Consider the following 21,001-nt stretch of genomic DNA (forward strand, 5'->3'; position numbering starts at 1 on the left):
ATGGCCGGCAGTCCTGAGAATAACACATCCCTCTCCATTCAGAAGGTCACACGCTCAGAAAGTTCCCAAGCAAAGAAGTCCCAGCATGCAGAAGAAGCAATCTTTTACATGAACTGCCGAGCAGCTTATCTAACTGTTTTGAAAAGCAGTTTAGAAAATATTAAATCAAAGGAACAACTCAGTTTAGGTAACGATTAGATATTTTTCCCCATAACTATTGTGTGTGGTGATTGCAGTGGGTAGTTTACAAACAGCAGTCAGCAATTCAGTTGTGAAAGTATCCGAATGCATAAACTCAGTAACTGTTTGAAGGAATTTATAGTAGTTTTAGGTAGGGTTAAGGTTTCAAGTGTTGGTGGCTGTATCTTTGAAGAAGTTTTCATCATTTACCTGTTAAAAATATGTCAGATAGCGATTTTTAACAGTTTATAGAAACCACCATTCCTCAAAGGTTTTAATTTTCCTCAAATCCTTAATCTCTGTTGCTAGGTGTTGGATGACTCATGGAAGTGGGAATAGTGTACTGAGGTTTTCATCTGTAAATCACCAGTATGAATGGGCAAAAAGTCAATACCAGCTGACAGTTTACAGGGGATCTAAGTGAGTTGTTTAACAACACCAAATTTGATGGTAGTGTTGTTGCTTACTTGAGGTGGGCCTAGGTACTGCTTTTTGATTGTGACATTTCTGCAATAAATTTTTTCCTACTACAAATTAAGTGAGTTAGTCTCAGTACAGTTTATAGTGGGCAATTGCCCTGGCACAGAAAATCTCTGTGGTATCTGGAATTAATTGGTATGGATGTTTGCAGACTCATAGAAGAGGTTGCTACTGCAGTCATGGATATGGTCATTTACTCCTAAAGATAGTCTCACAGTTCAGTTCTAAGCCACTTTGAGTAATACGTGAAAATACTGCCATTCCTCTAGCAACTTTGTGTGATCAAATGGACTGTTTCAGACACTGGTGTTTCATAAGAATTCTTACTCTTACTTTATTTAATATCCTACCAAATTACTATGTTCTGATAGACTAAAATCAAAGGTTTTCGTGTTTTCATCCATACTATATTTGTGTATAAGTGGTATTGCTGTCAGCAGTACAACAGGAAAAAATATCTCTGAATGCTTCAGCTGTACTAGATAAAGGTGTTAGTAGATACTGAAAGCTGTGGAGCTTAACAACATTTGTTTTGAAAACCTATGGAATTTCAAAGTTCCTTGCATGGAATTATTAGGAAAGTTACAAAAGTTTACCTGAAAAATGGTAGTTAGGGCTGTGTATTGGAAATTTATTTCTTTATAATATATCTTAGTGACCAAGTAAGACAGGAAAGGAGTAAGCTAAGTCTGAGTAATAACCTGTGAAATAGGTTTCACTATCCCAGATAAAATTTCTCAAGCAAATACAATACCAACTTTGCTGTCTCTTGGAGTTGTAGGAGCGTGTACTATGTCTTACCATGGTTTGTTTTGTTTATTTTTTTTTTTTCTCTTTCTTAGAGCATTTTTGTCCTTTCATGAAAAACTTTATTCGTGGTTGTATGTAATAGCATGGGATTGTGTCAGGAAACTCATGAAAGTGTCTTTCAGTCCTGTTTTCTACTTGGAGTTTCATGACGTGAAAATCTTAATCTTAGCTTGCTTTATTGGAAAAAAATGTTTCCAGCTCACATGGTTCACAAAGAAAGCATGAGAACATAAACCTTCAGTTAGATAAAGAGAACCAAAATGTATAATTTGAAAACTAATGATTTTTATTTTGTGGGTTTTGGGGTGCAGCTCAGAATGCACTTGGGATTGATGGTAGTACAGGTTGCTTTCTCAAATCCTCCTCATAGAGTATGATGCCAGTAAAAGGTATTTGTATAATGGCCTTGCAGTTCTTTGTAATAAAAAAAACCCCTAAGCAATAGCTAAAGGGTAAAACATGCTGTGCTATCAAATAATTTAGTTTTATCATAATTCTAGTGACCTTTTATTTTTTTGCACATGTGAGGAGATATTTCTCACTAATAGCTGCATTGTCTGTACATAAAATACATGAGGTCTCCACGTGGAATCCACCATTATAAAAGCTGAGTGTACTTCTCTGGTGCACTGATTGTAGCTTCTTTCCCTATATCAGTGCATAAAATTCTACCCATTAGCAAGCACATTCTGTCAGCTTGTGACTTCGTGTTATCCAGGCTGTCTCAGCTGTAATAAAAGTGCTTTTATAACATCCTAATGATAGTTTTGGATAATCTGGATTTTAAGATAGGAGTGGTGTGAACAAATGTCATCTCCTTTATAGATGCGTTGGCTTTCATCTCTATCCATATGCCACTTTACTAGATAGCAAGTGTTTGGGCATTTTGGTTTCAAGGTCAACTCAGAAAGGGCAATTAGTGGCTCAGGCTCCCAGTCTTCTCAGAGATATTTAAGAACTTCTTTTAAAATTTGTAAACATTGAGAGTTGTTATAGACTTATATTGCATCTTAAGTAAATTCTGGCATTTATCAAATGAGTAGTGCCAGTGTTTAAGCATCTCTTGCTACATGATGTTTGGCTAATATTCTAAACTGTGAAATATTCACTTAGAGATTGGCCCTGCAAAATTTTATTCATAGGAGTTTTTCTTATTCACGGACAGTAGCTTCATTTCCTGTGTTGTAATATTACTTAAGGTATTTAGCAGAATCAGCCTGTAAAGAAGTATAAATAAAAGGTGCAGTCTAATTGAACTTCCAAAAATACAAATTTGGAAGGCATGTAGGGTATGGCAAGTGCTGATCTCCAAGGATATATAAAAATACAGAATTGTTGTATATTTGAAGGATACTCTGTTAAATGTGAGTGAATACTGTGCTATGTTGACATTCCAGGGAACTTGGCTATCCACATAAGCAAACACAGAGTAACTGCCCTTCCCTGGCTGACCTTGACATTGAAATCCTTAAACAATTGCTATGTGCCCAAGCATTGCATGGATAAAGATGTAAGGTTTGCTGTATTCTCCTGACTCTGCTTCTAGAGGTGACAGGGCAGAAATCTTTATTTACTCCTTGGCATTCAATTGAAGATTAGCAACAGAAGTGTCTGGTTTTGTTTGTTTGTTTTTATGGTGACACAGTTGCCTACTGAGGTTTGTAACGATGCCACCACCTCGTTTCACAGATGCTACTGAACTGCTGTCAGCCGGTATAGACTTGGTCATTGGTCAGCTGGCTAAAAGTCAAACTGCCAGCCTAGGGTAGAGGTGAAAGATCTCTTGTGTTTCCCCCCAAAAACTGATTATATGGGAAGATACAAAAGCATATCTCCAGTTTCAGATAGACTGTGCATTTGAATTTAATTTTGATTTAACATAGTACCTTCTTCACACTGGAAACTAATGAAAGGATGTCTTTAGTAAAAGACTTTTAAGAGGCTAACTAGATCCAACAAATTCATTTTGAAGAATGCCAGGTGTAGGAGCAGTGAGCTGGTTGTATGTAGGGTATTGGCTACTGACCTTAACAGTGTATGTTGTTGGTATAATTTTTCCTTTACATTTGAAAGTCATGTTGCATAATTTGAATTGATAAGTTCAAATGTATAGATGTGACATAAAAGGTTGTTTAAGATAAATTCTACACCAGATCTCAATTCTTGGCAAAGTAAATGGAAATACTTTTGTGTATCTCAGTAGAAAGAAGATCTAATAACATGCAAGCTTACAAATAATAGGTTCTTGATATTAAGGCGGGGATATACACACTGGGCTGAATTTTACAGTTGTCTGTTGAGGAGCTTGTCTTTGAATTCATGGATATTTTGCTTAATTAATAGTTTGAACCCATTAACTTTTGTTAAGGGAGACATCCCATTGAGTTTAGTAGAGCAGTGCACGTGAGTAAGTGGAAGCTGCAGATCAGAGCCTTTAAGCAAAATAATTCCTGTGATATTGTTGTGTTATAAAAAGTCACAGACTGCTGTCTGGTTTCTCCCTTCCTCTGTAGAAGAAAGTGGATGTGATTCTCAGCAGTGCAGCATATGTCATCTCTGTGCTGGATCACAGTTTGTGAGAGATGATCTAGGATGCCTGGCACTGCCTGTTTGATGACTCCTTTCAAAAGAGTATGCGAGTGAGCTCATCTGCCCCTCAGGCTGCTTGAACCTCTCTGGTACAAACCACAGAATTCAAGGCCAGGGAAGGTCACAGTCAGTCTGTATCAGTAGCATACTGGGCTGAGACAATAAGCAAAACTGTCCTTCAGACCTACTCTTCCCTTGGATTGATTTGGCTTAAAAAAAATGTCTGAACACGGGAAGTGATTAAAGGATGTTTTGAGAAAACTCCTTTACTGACAGCTGGAATATATAGATAATATTGTGTTTTCTTGTCCAGTACTTCAACAGGCTGGGAGAAATCCATCTCAGAAGACAATTAATAAATATTGGACTTCACAAACGACTGCACTGAATTTTGATGATTTTTGTATTATTTTGAAAAAAGAAAAACCAGCTACAAAAACTGAACTGCTCGAAGCATTTGGAAAAATAGACACAGATAACACAGGATATATTTTACATGATGAACTTCATAAAATTCTTACAACGGTGAGTATCAGTAGAAACTTAATTATCCATCTTTACCCATTAGTAGAGATTTTTGGAAACAATTCTGAATGTGTAAACACTTATTCCTGATCAAACGAATGAATAATTGATTGATTCAGTTGGTTTTTTTTTTTTCAATTTTATGTCTCCTTTTCTGTGGTTATCTATGATGTTTCTTCCATTTTTTTTCCCCTTATAGTCTTGCAGCTGATAACCTGTTTGTTTCAGCAATTGCACCTTGAAGGTAGATGCTGTCAGAGAAAATATTTTTAATGCTTTCAAAGAGTGTTTTGGTGAAACCCTAGATATACTGCAGTGGAGGAACAGAAAGGGAAGTACATGTCTTTGCATTGGTTAAGTTAGTGCAAATCATTCTGTTCTCTACAGAGCCCCTCTGTAGCCCTTTGGGGTTATGAACTTTTATCAAGACAGTTGATGACATACCTTTGCTGTTCTCCCCTCACTAGTTGTCTATGTGTGTTCAGATACAAAGTTAAAAAACAACATCTATCCAAGTTATACATAAAATATTAAGTTAGTGTTTTAGTTTTATCACAGCTATGATGTTCTGTAGTTCATTGAGGTCTTAAGATAACTTGTGCTAGGGCAGGTCAGTACTTTAGTTATAGATTATGCATTATCAAGTCAAAGCATGCAAATGTCATAAGGCTTGCCTGTACGTGTCATTAATAATGACATTAAAAATGTCTGGAACTTCTTATTTAGCTGCTGAACTGCCACCATATTGTTAAGCTTCATTGTATTATCTGAAAGGATAGAAAATAATTTTTTAAAAATACCAGCTGAGATTTTTATGATGATATGAGATTGTGGGAGATGGGACTTTAAAGAAAACATTAGCAAGAGTATCATAGAACTAGGAGTGTTGACAAGATGAAAATCCAGGTCCTCTGTGGATCTGCAAAGCAAGCAAACAAAACCCCTGAAACAAAACAGTCTTCCAAGTTGGTGTAGAGCTGATGCTCTGACTTTAAGCTACGTAGATGTACATCACAGATGATTACAATGATTTTCTTTCTCTGTTCTGTCAGGTTTTTTGCTCTGTACAATGAAAAAAACCCAACCCTTCATCATAAAAGCAAATCATCTTGCACAGCACAAACACTAGGGAGCAGTAACAGTTAAAAATGGACTACTAGTAGAATTCTAGTAGAGTACTCAAAAGTGAGAATAAAACAATTTTAAGGAAATGTAGAGGAGAGCAAACCGGGACAGAATGATCAAACAATTTACATACTATGTTTTTTGTGGTTGACCTAATAAAACAAAATTATTTGTTTACTTCAAACATTGTGGCAGAACCTTCAGTCCTCATTCTGCATGAACAAAAAAAGATATAGTTGAAACAGTAAGGAAATATTCTTTATATAACGGAAGATAGAAGTAACAGATGTTGAGTGCTACTGTAGTAGTGCCATGAAGAGCTATAAACTCTGTATCATTACATAAAGTCAGGGCATTGCTTTATATAGACATAGACTGAAGAACTTACTAGATGCACCTGCAGTAGCAACTGGTGCGTTCAAAGAGGGGAGGATGAGGATTTGCTTTGTTGCAATCCACTATGGCTCCCGGACTGTATGTCCACATCACATGTTTACCAACAATGAAGTTCACATTAGTTTTCAGTCCCAAGTGTATGCCATGCATCTATAGCTGAAAAGGGATGTGAGGTAGATTTCTGTAGAGCAATCGCATGTTGCTGTGTCATTGCTAACAGTGTACCTGTGTAGAGGAAATTGCTGGAGGACTTTATGGACTTTGTGGACTTTGCTGGAGGACTGATATACTAGGATAGCTCTAGTAAATAAGGGAAACTAACTATTATGAAGTTAGCTCTTGGTTGTTATCATGCTACAGTCTAAGTAACAATGACTGAGAGCTGGGATTCCCCAATTTATGGAAGATTTTCTGAAATTGATTGTCATTCACGCTAGGTTTCCAGAAGACGCCACAAAATTGCATAAACTGATGCAATTCATTTTTTCAGTATTTAGTAGCATTGTAGAGACATAATTTTTTAAGATGTTGACCTCTGTTTTGATGATTCAAATAAAAATCCATTTAAGTGTATTGCAAGATAAGATTCTCTGAAAGGATATAAAGATACTCTTGTTTTGTATTTTTATTAGATGTGTGCAGTAGGTGAACAGCATTCTTGATTAGGAACCCAAACTGAGTTCTTTTTATTGCAGAGAGGTGAAAAAATGACTCAGGATGAAGTGAATGCCATTATTAAACAATCTGACTTTAACTGCAGTGGCAAACTTGACTACAACAAGGTATGGCAAACAGAGCGGTATTATTTGGTCTTGTGTTATTGGCTTGATGTTATTGACAGTATTAGCATTATCAAACACAATACCACCTCCATGTGTTGGTCTGTTGATGACCTTATCCAACCCCCCCCTAACTGCCTATGTACTGGAACACGGGCTGGTATATATTTCTGTTTCCCACACTTTAACTCAAAATATGCTGCTCTGGCTATTATTTTTGAAAAGGTCACTTGCTGCAAGTGAACTTAATATATTAGGCAGAGCCTAATAGTAAGCACGAAGCCTAACAGCATGTGTGAAGATAAGAGTTAAGGAATGGGAGGATAAAGATGACAATTGACAGCAAACTTAGCTAATCAGTGAGAGGTGCTATGTCTGTGACACTACATAATTTCTTGTGTGTGGGACCTTATTGTATATGTTGACCATCTAATTTTCAAGACGCAACATTTTAGCAGCTTTTTTGACATAATATCTAAGCAATGACTAAGTTTTGAACTGAATAAACAGTCCACAAAGACTTGTACATAAATATAGTTTCATAGGAGAAAAACAACCCCCTATTAAAAGTATGTTAAAAAAAATCAGTCTTAAAATATCTAGAAAGAAATATAAATCACCTCTTGGGTTGAAAGTCACACTTAATTTTCATTCGATATTGGACCTTCTTGAATCATGGCTCCATTTTACTATGTCACTTGAGTGGTTGCTCTGATTCATGAAAATGAAAATTAATACTGTGCTTTAAGAGAAAATGCCTTAGATCTATTGACCTGTCCTTTCCTTACTAATGTTACATTTCAATCCTTAAAACGGTGAGAATGAATGTTTCACTTAACAGATTACTTTTCTTTATTTGAAGTTTTGTGACTTATACATGACAACCAGTGAGCAGTGCTGCAAGACTGCACGAGAGAAACTGGAAGTTGACAGTCGACTGAGGCAACAGCAGTTTGGAAGTCAAACTGAAACTCCCTCTGAAGGGATCACACTGCCAGTGTCAAAACCATCACCAAGAATCTCGAGGAAAACTGATCACAAACTAGCACCAACAAAAGGTATTTATATTTTGTATTGGGAGTTTTCATTCTGTTGGAGTTCATGTTCTGGGTCAATGAACAGTTGAGTATTTTAATTTTTCTCAGATTACTGAGGATGTTATTGACTAATACAAATTTCTACTGTGGCAATTGCATAAATATCTTAGAATATCTGACTCCCCTGTTTGAATGGACTTTGGCTGCATCTATGATCTGAAGCTCTCAAATTCTTGAGGGTGAATTTCATTGACTCTTATGTGACGCAATCCAGAGGGAAGAGAGAAAATGAATGCTCAGGTGTTGCAACATAGCAAGTTATTTATTTCTTTCCCAGATCAGAGATGAAACCTTAAATGTTTATCAATAAGCAGTCTGTTTGTTTCAATTATCAAGGCTAATTTTTGAGCACAATCAATATGAGAGTTTAATGTTCTACTTGAAGTTACAAAGATACTTACAAACCTTCCCAAATTGGAAAAAGACCACAGGCTAACAGACTGCAAAGGTACCATGTATGAAATATTTGCATGTAGGTTGTGTGAAGTGATTGCATTGGGCAGCTGTGCATAAGTGATGTGCTGTCTGGCAGGGGAACTACATTGTCCTGGAAAGAAATAACTTTAAATTAGAAACAGGTTAAACCTATCCACTTAGGACAGACTTAAATTAATTCCAAGGTAAATTGAATCACGTGTTAACAATTTCTTGTCCTTTGGGCTGATTTGGATTCCAAGGTTCTGTCATTCTTATGCCCATTAACCTGGGATGTACAGTCAGGGAAGTAAAGAATTATTAAATGTTATATAATTGTAAGGGAAGTCAGATTATCTGATTGAAGTTGTTGTCATTTGGTTTTAGTCTGCGTGCCTATAAATGTAAGGCTTTATGATAAATAGCATGAGGAGTAACTTGAAATAACGTAATTGTAACTAAATATCTATGTTTATAGGTGATAGCAGAACTCCTTCAAGACCATCATCAGCTCAAAGTTGCAAAGCATCCATTTCTACCACTATCAGCATGGGTGCCAGCAGCAACAGAAACACAAAGCTAATTGAGCCGGACACAATGAAGGTATCATGTAAGCTAGTCCCATTGAAATTATGCTGTTTTCCTCTAGGCATATATGTTATTGCATTTTAAATAAGAAACCGTTTTTCTCTGATTTTTAGCTTATGTTTTATTAACAGTTTGTCAAGGGCAGCTATAAACTACTGAGAGGTTTCTTCATACATATTATTATTAACGTTTTTATATACTGTTGGTTTTGCTGACATCTAGTTATTGAAAATAATTTTTCAGGTGTGAAGGTTTAATAGAACAAAGTGTGTTTTTTATAAATGAAACCACTGTTGGATAAAACGTTTAATGACTTTTTGAGAAATTTAAAATTTAATAATTTATTAGGTTGGTGAGAACTTTAAATGCTTAAGTAGTCTGAAAGATTGTGCATCATAAACCTTTATATGAAAGGTAATTGGAAATAAATAACAGATCTGTGAGCGTATTCGGTTTGTTGGGCATTAATTTGTAAATATATGCTGTAGCCTGAAAATATTGATTTTTAGTTAGACTAATATGTCCTATCAATGTTTTCTTTTAAATAAATCACTCATTCAATATAAATTCCTGTGGGAGAAAGACAACAAAGTCACTTTCCTAAGTCAATATTTGTAGAGTGTTAATATTGATCTTTTTCCTTTGTTTTCCCTTTCTTGACTGAACCTTTACTAGTTTTCTTTCAACAGAAAATAATAGCTGTAGAAATATAAAACATTAACTGAAAACTGCTAGGATACATTAAAAATGTGCACCTTGAGACTCCTGTATAAAAGGGAAAAAATGGTTATGACCACATAGTATAACTGCTGCTAGAAAACTGAACTGATTGTTCTCATGAGTTACATTTTTGTTTCAAATAACAACTCTGTATTTGTTATTGAACTCTGAAGTCCTTTATATCTTCGACATTGCTATACAGTGACATTTGTTCTATATTAAAATTTAAAAACATAATCTCAAAGGAATTTTTTGCAGTCTGTTTAGGTATCTGGACCTCCATGCAATTTAACCTGCAATTTCACCTTGTTCAAACATGATATGTAGCATATAAAACCATCGCACAGTTTCCCAATATTGGATTGTTCTTTCTTTGTACAAGCCAGTAAGAACGAACTGAAAAAAAGCAGCTGCAGATATTGATTACTATTGATTAGCATCATACAAAAACTGAAATCAGTCAATAAACATTAAAAGGTGTAAGTAGAAGCACTATTTTTTTTTACCCTTACTATTAAGGGCATAATACAAACTCTGCCAAAATCAATAAATAAATACACAGTGATTCATTGGGTGTGGATCAGAGTCTAGCACCCCAAAATTCTTCTTATTTATCTTATATTCAGAAGTTTTTTTTTTTTCTGCAGTTCACCCATCTTTTTTGGACAGTAAGAAAATATTGCTATAATGAAGTTGGACCAATGCCAACTTTACATTTCTGACAGAAGAAAACAGTGGAAGTCAAAACATGGCAAATGTCTAAATTTAGAAACCCTTAGAAAACATGGAATGTATTCATAGTACATTCTTCCATGCGTTTTCTTTTTGTCAGTGAAGTTTTGTGACACGTTCAAAGCCACGTAACTTTGGGGAGGAAAAAATAGGTAGTTACAGAAGTACTACAGCTATGCATGAACAACATGCTGACTTTCAACTGTAGCTGAATCACAATTCATTAGAAGATGGCTAATGGAGATCTTAAATTTTTGCAAAATATTCTTTGTGTCAGTTTTAGTCAAGATTAAAAGTCATTAACAAAAAAAGGAAAGCAGTGTATCATGTTCTAAAATCTTCTCTCTGCATTGGGTAGCTAAATTATCCCTGCTAAGGTTTCTTAACTTCGTATTCTGCTCTACTGAAGTCAGTGAAAGACCTCTGTGCACAGTGGGCAGCAAAAGAAATACCTGAGAAAAGTCTTTTTCCTGAAAGAAACTGATATGCTCGCACTCATTGGTGAAGTAGCCTCATGCAATTGAACTAGCAAGACTTTTTCTGTGCGTATGGAATGGGAAAGGGTTTGTACAAGGCAAAGTGTTGAACTGAAGCTCTTTAATCATAGGAACAATTCCTCTCACAAACATTGCTTTTTATTTGGAATTATTCATGAGTGCATGGACAGTTTCAATAATAACTTCAATTGTAATAGCAGTGGAATGCATGATTTGGGCAGTGGCCAGCACTGGCAGCAGCAGGTAATATCTGATATTTCTTTATGATTAACATTTCTAATACAAATATTTCCCACTATGTACTTGACAACTTTTGTTATGCTTTGAAGTGACATACTAAAATAAAAACAGAAAATCATCTTTTAGCTTCCCAAATTTACATATGTGTTTGTAATTTGACATGGATAATTCACAGAATATAGCACCACCTTACGCTCTCTGCAAGAACAACAGTTTAGTATTTGATTCCTAAAGCATTGCCAAACTTTTGCTTACTGTTATTCACATCTTAACCTGCACATTGTTCCTTGATATAGTTTCCCGGCTTACTCGGATTGTTTGGTGTCCCTGTCTATCTAAATGCAAAGCTTCAAAAATGGTAGTCTTTCATCTGAAATAACAGCTAGAAAATGGAAGGCACACAAACAGGACAAAGCTACTCTCTTTTCTCTGTCTGTGAGATGATGGATTGAAGACCGCTGCTATCACGGAATCACGGAGTTTCAGAGTTGGAAGGGACCTCTAGAGATCATCTAGTTCAACTCCCCTGCCAAAGCAGGATTGCCCAGAGCACATTACTCAGGACTGCATCCAGGAGGGTCTTGAAAATCTCCAAAGAAGGGGACTCCACAACCTCCCTGGGCAGCCTGTTCCAGTGCTCTGCCACCCGAACCGTAAAGAAGTTTCTCCTTGTAGTTGAACGGAACTTCCTATGTTCCAGCTTGTGCCCATTGCCCCTCGTCCTGTCACTGGGAGCCAATGAAAAGAGCCTGGCTCCATCCTCCTTCAACCCACCCTTTAGATACTTGTATGCCATAATGAGGTCTCCCCTCAGCCTTCTCTTCTCCAGGCTGAAGAGTCCCAGCGCTCTCAGCCTTTCCTCATAAGGGAGATGCTCCAATCCCGTAATCATCTTAGTTGCCTTTGCTGGACTCTCTCCAGCAGTTCCCTGTCCCTCTTGAACTGGGGAGCCCAAAACTGGACACAGTATTCCAGTTGTGGCCTCACCAGTGCAGAGTAGAAGGGGAGAATGACCTCCCTCGACCTACTGGCCACACTCTTCCCTATGCAGCCCAGGATTCCATTGGCCTTTTTGGCAACAAGGGCACATTGCTTGCTTGCTCATGGATAATTTACTGTCTACTAGGACCCCCGGATCCTTCTCCTCAGAACTACTTCCCAGCAGGTCCGCCCCTAACCTGTACTGGTGCTTTGCATTCTTCCTCCCCAGGTGCAGGACCTTGCACTTGCTTTTGTTGAACCTCATTAGGTTCTTCTCTGCCCAGCTCTCCAGCCTGTCCAGGTCATGCTGGATGGCAGCACAGCCCTCTGGGGTGTCAGCCACCCCTCCCAGTTTGGTATCATCAACAAACTTGCTGAGGATACACTCTGTGCCCTCATCCAGGTCATTAATGAATATATTAAACAAAATTGGACCAAGTATTGACCCCTGGGGGACACCACTGGTTACAGAGCTCCAACTAGACTCTGTGCCGCTGATCACAACCCTCTGAGTTCTGTCCCGCAGCCAACTCTCAATCCACCTCGCTGTCACCTAATCTAGCCCATACTTCCTCAGCTTTCTAATGAGGATGTTATGGGAGACAGTGTCAAAAGCCTTGCTAAAGTCAAGGTAGATGACATCTACGACTCTCCCCTCATCCAGCCAACCAGTTATAACATCATAGAAAGCTATCAGATTGGTCAAGGATGATTTACCCTTGGTAAGTCTATGGTGACCACTTCCAATAACTTCCTGTTCCTCAACGTGTTTGGAGATGACATCCAGAATGAGTCGCTCCATTACCTTCCCAGGGACAGAGGTGAGATTAACTGGTCTGTAGTTCCCTGGGTCCTCCTTCTTGCCTTTTTTGCTATAGTGAGAAAGGGGGAATAGAACATGGTTGTCGGAGTAATTTTTGAATCTAACGTTAATATTAACTCCCATTATCCACTAGTTTGGCTGAGAGAACCCTATCTGCTGCTCAGGATCTACCCCTCACCTTTAAGTCCCAATAACTTTTGTCTCTGTTCACTTCTTTGTGAGTTATTCTTTGTGACTGGACCCCTCTTGCTTGTCTTGTCACTAGAAATCTAGTCTCCTGGAAAAAGATCAGTATAAAATTTTTAGGTGGCCTTGTTAATTAGGTCTATACCGCTATATAAAAGGTGGCCAGGGATTGATCTCTGACTCTGTGGACCAAGCTTCACATCCACAAGGCTTAGGCCTAGCGCCTTCTCAGGCAGATTGTGCCCACTTTAAATGGCACTTGGCTTGCTTTTTTTTCTAGAACCCACGTGGTAGTGTTGCACATTTAAGAAATTATATTTTCCAGTGCCATTCATAATCTTATGTCTCTGCATCCCAACCAAGAATACCTGTTACGGGCTGTAGGGTAGGTCATGGCATAGAGTGTGCAACATTGTAAAACCTGATGGGATGATGTTGACTGTGTAGATCACAGGAAGACAAATTGAGCCCAGTTACATCCATATTCCTTTTTGAAAGTGGTCCCTGACGTGAAAAATCCTTAGAACTGTGTATACATTTTCTTGAAGAGTACTAGTTGTCCTCATTTGAAACAGAGGTATGGAATGAGCTAACAGCTGAACAGCATGGATGATAGGGTGTTGAATGCTTTACCTTGCTTCTTGCTGTCTTCTATTTCACAGTGTGGGTGTAGCTGGTGAGATGAGATAATTGTTCCTCTAACAGCATGCTGTTCCCTCTGCATCTCTGGTGTCAGAGAAGATAGGTTTCCACAAAGGTCCTGGACCCAACATGCTGTCTTAACTGGAAAAGATTATGAGAGGGGAAAGACTTAGGTATTGGCTTCCATTAGGGATTGGATGTCCCACTTTAATTTAGAGAGCTTAATTGATCTTTGTCTTTTTGATAGCCTGGGCTCAGAGGAAGTATGTTTACTTTTAAAGTCTCTTAAAACTTCCTCAGCAAAGTCTTAATTTCCTTTAAAAATCCCAAACCTCCAAAGAACAGCAGAAAGTGAATTGCAAAGTATATAGTATTTGTACATAAAAGTACTGCATGTTGTCAGCTGTAAGCAAATATAATTAGCAGAATTTGACAGCTAGAAGTGGTATGATGCATTGTGCTACCAGAACTATTGGGGTACTGAGGATGAAATAATTGTTGCCTTTAGATCAATGTCTTGGATGGGACAGGGTAGTTTTACCATATGAATCAGTAACTTGAGATTAAGTTTCTAGCTATGTAAAAAGAGGTATTCTCAGTGTTTATCCACATTCACATTTTCAGGATGATATATTTTTATTCCTTTAGTGTGAAGATTCTTTTCAGAGCTGAGTCTGTGCTATTTGAGTGAAACTTAGAGTGATTCAGAGGCAGAAAATGGAGAGATAGTATTAGATTCTGCAGTCTTTCTGTGCCAACACAGGTGGTGAGTTTTCTCAAAGTACATCTCTGTCCTTTTTTTAATTAATTTATAAAAAGTTCTTAAAGCAGAAAGGAGTATAATGAAGATGAATTTGGTAATGTTTGAATGAGAAATGTTTAGTATAGAGAAGTTGATCTTGTTCCCACAGAAATCAGTGGCAAAATTGTGGCACAGGACTGAAGGCTCTTAAATCCATGAGTCCCAGAGTAATTTATATTCTTAAGAAATGGAGAGTTCTGAATGGGGAAATCTAAATTCAGGATCAGAGCTACATGTATCATCAAGTGTGTTACTTGGCATTCTGGGTGTATGTACACTAGTAAAGTCCAGTTCTTGCCTGACACCTTTAGGTCACTGACTGTAAAGTACCGTCAACTGAGTGTGAATGCATTGTAATGAGAACTGGTTCTTTAAGAGGAGAAATAAAATGTAGCACTCTGATGAGGACTGTTTGCCTTAGACGGAGTTAGTAGTCATCCTCGTTACTGAGAGTTACATGCAGACCACCTCTATTTTTCACAAGCTCTCTTTTCAAATCTGTGTTGGCTTACCTGTGACACTGAACACTGAGCAGAGGTACAGCCACTTGGACAGAGCTCTCTGCTGAGATTACACTGAAAGATTCTTTCTGCTAGGCTCTGCTCAGAAACATTATCTTCCACTGCTATGAAAGTGACTAGAAATAATGGACTTAATCCAGACCAGGGAAGGCAACCAAGAATGTCTTGTGTTCCTCAAGGCATACAGTATGTCTATAAGGACTTTATTTTTATTTTGCTAAATGTCTCTTGGCTGCCAGTGTGGCCCAAATGATGATGCTAAAGAAGTATCAAATGATATTTGAAATTGAAAATCGGGACCTGCTGTTTAAAAAAAAAAATAAAAAAAAATTGAAGCATGTAGCTGTTTTAGCATCTCAGCAAAATCATGGGTTCTCTAGAAACCATATTATTCACAAACAGCAGTTTTCAGTTTATGTCTCTCCAATAGCTTTGACAGAAGTCAAAAAGAATCGCTTAATTTGACCAGTACTTGTGTTTGCGATTTGTCTGAGCAAATAACTCCTCATTGTTTAGCTAATCAGTTATGTTCTTTGCTTGATTGGCCTGATGGAACTAATGTAGCAAAATTCCAGCCTTTCAGTAAATAACATGGAATTCACAGTTCAGTGGTAAATTACACGGAATTTCATGAATTCAGTTTGATTCTTCATGGCAATTAAAATTCATTTCAACTATTTGGGCATTGGAGTAATCTCTATGTTTTTCAAGCATTTTCACAAGAGAAGCAATGTTACTAACTGCTCTGCAAAAATTGACTACAAAAAGGACTATTTGAAAAAATTAATAAAAAAAAGTAGATCAGTGCTGTATTTTGTGGTATTCTTTATGCAGGATTTATTAAATAACCAAATGATTAATATTTCAGAGAAGGCGCTTTTATCTTTATCAAAGATGAAGGCAACATCTGATATTTGCTTGGTTTCCAGGAATGGCAATGTGCGCAATCCAAAGGATGCTTCTACTTAGAAGAAGATGGTGAAATCATTAGTCACAAATACAGGTTGCACTTACCTCAGAGGTCTACAGTATGTATTACCATCAAGCCTTTAAACATTCGTCAGGTAGAAGGTAAGTATATTTCTTTGGAGAATTTTCCTCTATAAAAAATACTTTCCTCCTGCTGATACATCTCTCCCTTTCTCACTCTCAATACATAGATTTGTGAAGTTTTTTTACTACAAAATTCAAATGTTAGCACTGCTTGCAGTATCTCCATTTAAGGCATTGAAATACTTTGTGAGAAACAACAATGCAAAACTTAGTGAATATTGCCTGAAAGATCTTCTATTCTCCACCTCAAATACTTTTGTAAATACTTCAAATAAGTTATGGCTTTTTATGGCAGTATGTTTTGATTGTGAGTCTTCTCTGAGGGATTTATAGCTTAGTCTGCCTATTTTCATCTTAAGAGCGAAGCCCAGGATCAGAGCCACTTGAGAGCCTTGTGCTCCTTTTTTTCCCAACACTATTGGCTTTATTCTCTCTGGTGATTTACGAAGTGTCTTTATCTAGTTGCTACATTGGAATTATTTCTTCCCCAAGTAGATTATTTCCTCTTTAATCCTGTGAAACAGGAGCCATTAGATCCCAAAGATGTTTGAGTCATCTGAACTGGCTGTTGTGCTACAGGTTGGTAACTGATTCTGATTGAGGTTGGTAATAAAAACTTCACTGCAAATAATTCACAAAAAATAGTCATTTTCCAATTACTACGTGGCTGAAATGGGAAGTTGGTCAGCAGACTTATAATGATGAGGAAAAGTGATCTGATACTAACAGATTTGAGTAACTCAAATGTGCCACATTGATGTGACACTATTCTAAGGCACCCTCTTAAACTGTGCGTTAGAATAGTTCTGTTACAGGATTGTTCAGACATTCTGTGTAACCAAAAGAGTACTTACTTGTCTTTCCGAAAATACATTCTACTTTTGCACAATATTATTGTCCTGTGTATAGAAATACCCAGTATCCAGGGGTCAGTACTGTGTCCAGTCTTGTTCAACATATTCATCGATGACCTGGATGAGGGGACAGAGTGTATCCTCAGCAAGTTTGCTGATGCCTTAAAACTGGGAGGTGTGGCTGACACACCAGAAGGCTGTGCCACCATACAGTGAGACCTGGACAGGCTAGAATGTTTGTTGGAGAAGAACCTAATGAAGTTCAACAAGGGTAAGTGTAGGGTCCTGCACCTCAGGAGGAATAACCCCATGCAATGGTACAGGTTAGGGGCTGACCTGCTGGAAAGCAGCTCTGCAGAGAGGGACCTGGGAGTCCTGGTGGACAAGTTGACCGTGAGCCAGGAATGTGCTCTTGTGGCCAAGAGGGCCAATGGCATCCTGGGGTGCATTAAAAAGAGTGTGGCCAGCAGGTCGAGGGAGGTCATCCTCCCCCTCTACTCTGCCCTGGTAAGGCCGCATCTGGTGCACTGGGTCCAGTTCTGGGTTTCCCAGCTCAAGAAAGACAAGGAACTACTGGAGACAGTCCAGTGGAGGGCTATGAAGATGATCAAGGCAATGAAGCACCTCTGTTATGAGGAAAGGCTGAGAGACCTGGGTCTGTTTAGCCTGGAGAAGAGAAGACTGAGAGGGGACATCATCAATCCTTATAAATATCTAAAGGGTGGGTGGCAAGAGGATGGGGCTAGACTCCTTTCAGTGGTGCCCAGTGACAGGACAAGGGACAACAGGTATGAACTGAAACACAGGAAATTCCATCTCAACATGTGGTAAAAATTCTTTCCTTTGAGGGTGCTGGAGCACTGGAAGAGGCTGCCCAGAGAGGCTGTGGGGTCTCCTTCTCTGGAGGTATTCAAAACCCACCTGGATGTGTTCCTGTCCAACCTGCTCTAGGTGAACCTGCTTTGGCAGGGAGGTTGCACTAGATGATCTCCAAAGGTCCCTTCCAACCCCTACGATTCTGTGTTTTGTTGTGAAGAGGAAGGCTGGTATGCAAGGAAAAGATTCATGTTAGCAGAGCAATTACTTTTTATGAGAAATCAAAAATATCTTCACGTTTTTAAGGAAGTCGTGCAGTGTGTAGCCACTCTTTGGTATACTTGACTCCTAACTGTAGAAGAACAGCCCCTGCATTCATTGTTTTGCTGTAGTCTGATTAACTTGAAGACCACTTAATAGCTCATTGACTGATTCCTCTCAGGCACAGAGCGGTTACAAGAAATCAAAGAGATTCAAGTGGCATCTATTCAACATATGTAAGACCAGGCTGCCATTCCAATCCAACCCATGAAAAACAAATCATACATAACGCCATGTAGGAGGATCTTGCTATTTAAATCTTAAAAATTATTGAAACTTACACTTCTGAGATTTACCTCTTCTGGTATCCCTGGCTTTTGCATATAATCTGGGTTTCCAGTCAAGATGAATTTAACAATATTTTTTACACATCAGATGAGAATATGATATAATTTTGCTAACATCCTTAATTGCAAATATTGAGGAGCCTTAGTATAAAAGAAAGTAATAAATAATAATGTTGTTCTAATGGCAGAAAACAATGAAAATACCTTCCTTAACTACCAAAGTTTTTAATATTAGAACTATTATTAGTAATCATTATCTGTAAGACAATCACAAGACTTGGAACAATTTATCTGCTCGGCCTAAATAGGAATGAAGTCCTGATAGTATGTAATGAATTCTTTCTTCCCATCTTACATTAACAGGGATAAATATTATAAATACCATGGAAATATCTACTTTGGTGTTCAAATAAAAACAATTTTGTGCCATTACAAACCATTTGTGTTGGGACTGTTTTGCTTTTTAGGAAAATCTTGTCATTGGTTGTCAGTGGATACAGCTTTGTATATTCTGAAGGAAAATGAAACTCAAGAAAATCTACAGCTTGTAAGCTTTACTGAACAACAAAACAAAGAGGTTAGATATTTTTCTTGTATTCCTATTTTAATTGTTGTATCCTCAGCATATGTGTTAATGTTTCATGGGTGAGTTCCCACGTGTTTGGAAGGAATTGAAACTGTACCTAGTTAGACTAGAGGAGAGAAGGAACACTTGTTCTGTGCATGTTCCCTTTCAAAACTGGCAGAACTTATGCAAGGTAGGATGTAATAGTTTCTTAGTTGTGCCCTTTGGATGGGCTGAATTGCAAGCCACTTTATACAAGTTTAATGAAATTCCTGTGAGGACCATATTGTCCTGTGGTGCGTTGGCAAGGATTGCTGAGTTGCTGGTTATCTCTACAGATACTCTGTGGACACTCACTTGTATTCCTGCACCTTCAAAAACATAATTTCAAAGGTAAAACTTGTTAAAAATTTCCTTTAATTTTCTTTCTCCTTGCCATATATATGATTTTGAACTTCATAATGCACAGAATATTCTTATCCTATGGCAGAAATAAGGCAGGAGAAATGGCAGCATTAAGTTACTTCCCCCTTCCAAGCCGCTGGGAACTCAGCTTGCTTCTTAAACCCTCAGTCACTTGTGACTTTCTACATAGGAAGTTTTTGTTGCCGGTTTGAACAAGGAGGAAATTAAAAGCTTGGTGGATTTTTTCGGCCTGCTTCTGGCTGCTTTTGTTTTAAAGTTTAACAGTTATAGTGTTACAAAATTGAAAAATGATAGGACTGTTATTAGACATTGCCAGTAATGACTGTTATCCCCTTATCTCTGGTCCTGTATGTTTTTCTAACTTTTATTATAGCTAAGAGATTCACTAGTTTTTGTGTCTTTAAAATGGCATCGCACAGCATCTCACTGTAGACGTGTTTTCTTTATGGAAAGAACCTAGCATTACCAGTGTTTTCAAGTAATTAATCACTTTTGTATGATTACTAGTAATAAAGAGAGGTATCACTTGAGAAGTAACTTACAAACTTGTCCATCTTCTTTTAAGAGTAGATGTTTGGATGGAAAGGGGAGCTTGGATCAGGAGTTTACTGGCTACTCCCATTCACAACAGGCTGTAGGTTGAAGAAGGTGAAAACACAAATTACTGGAGAAGCAAAACTCGTGTATAGAGGTGAAGATGGAGAGCTGTTCCTGACCAAAGAGTTCCGGTGAGTCATATTCCCAAATAGTCATGGTAGCTCTTGTAAAAGTGTGCACTCCAAATAACATCTAGCTTTTTAAAAACTGTATTTTACTAAAGTACTGTTTGTACAGAATATTCTCAAATAGACTGAATCATTATTGACAATATTATGCGACAGTAAAGGAAACAGAAGTATTTGGAAAATGTTCTGCCTTTTTCATGTTTTAGAGCCACTTTATTGGATATATTTGAAACAATTGATTTGGATGGAAATGGACTTCTGAGTTTGGAGGAATACAATTTCTTTGAACTGAGAACTAGTGGTGAGAAATGTGATGAGGAAGCATGGGCGGTATGTAAGGGTAAGTTCATTGCTGTGCTTGATACAACTAATTAGGGCTATCAATCTACTTCCAAGCTCTTGTTTATAGTATCCTACTATGTATGTAGTATAGAAGAACTGAGTAGTTTGTAGCCTATACCAAGAACACATGTAGATACTGTTCTCCTTTTGTTTTTCTTCTTTCCCTTTTCCAGTCTCTTGTCCTTTGTTTTGCTTCATTCTGGTTTGCGTGCCACTGACCTTCTAAGAAAATTCCTCCCATTGCTGATTGCAAAGTATTGTAGGTGAAAGATTTTATAGGTCCCAAAAACTACAGGTTTTCTAATCATGGATCATATGGTGAATTAAGCTGTAACAGGTACTCATTTAATCAATCTCATTTCTGCAGATTAAGCTGATACTGCTTTCATATCTCACAAAGTGCTGAGTGGGTCATTTAATTAGTGTGTATATAGAATCACAGAATGGTTTGGGTTGGAAGGGACCTTAAAGATCATCTTATTCCA

At 37.7% G+C, this 21,001-nt stretch overlaps 1 protein-coding gene across 1 annotated transcript in view; it reads left to right on the forward strand.

The window, feature by feature from the left end:
- EFCAB7 (EF-hand calcium binding domain 7) overlaps positions 1–21,001 on the forward strand; it is a gene marked incomplete at its 5' end in the record, with an annotated part of 31,128 nt that continues 10,127 nt past the window's right edge. The window contains 9 exons of the mRNA XM_082484422.1: positions 1–187; positions 4,373–4,584; positions 6,801–6,887; positions 7,747–7,942; positions 8,874–8,998; positions 16,057–16,198; positions 18,926–19,035; positions 20,020–20,177; positions 20,381–20,514. Coding sequence (XP_082340548.1) covers positions 1–187; positions 4,373–4,584; positions 6,801–6,887; positions 7,747–7,942; positions 8,874–8,998; positions 16,057–16,198; positions 18,926–19,035; positions 20,020–20,177; positions 20,381–20,514 — 1,351 coding nt within the window. The remainder of the gene's footprint in view (positions 188–4,372; positions 4,585–6,800; positions 6,888–7,746; positions 7,943–8,873; positions 8,999–16,056; positions 16,199–18,925; positions 19,036–20,019; positions 20,178–20,380; positions 20,515–21,001) is intronic.

The sequence above is a fragment of the Vanellus vanellus genome (assembly GCF_965231255.1).
Source record: "Vanellus vanellus genome assembly, chromosome: 5".
NCBI classification, from domain to species: Eukaryota; Metazoa; Chordata; class Aves; order Charadriiformes; family Charadriidae; genus Vanellus; species Vanellus vanellus.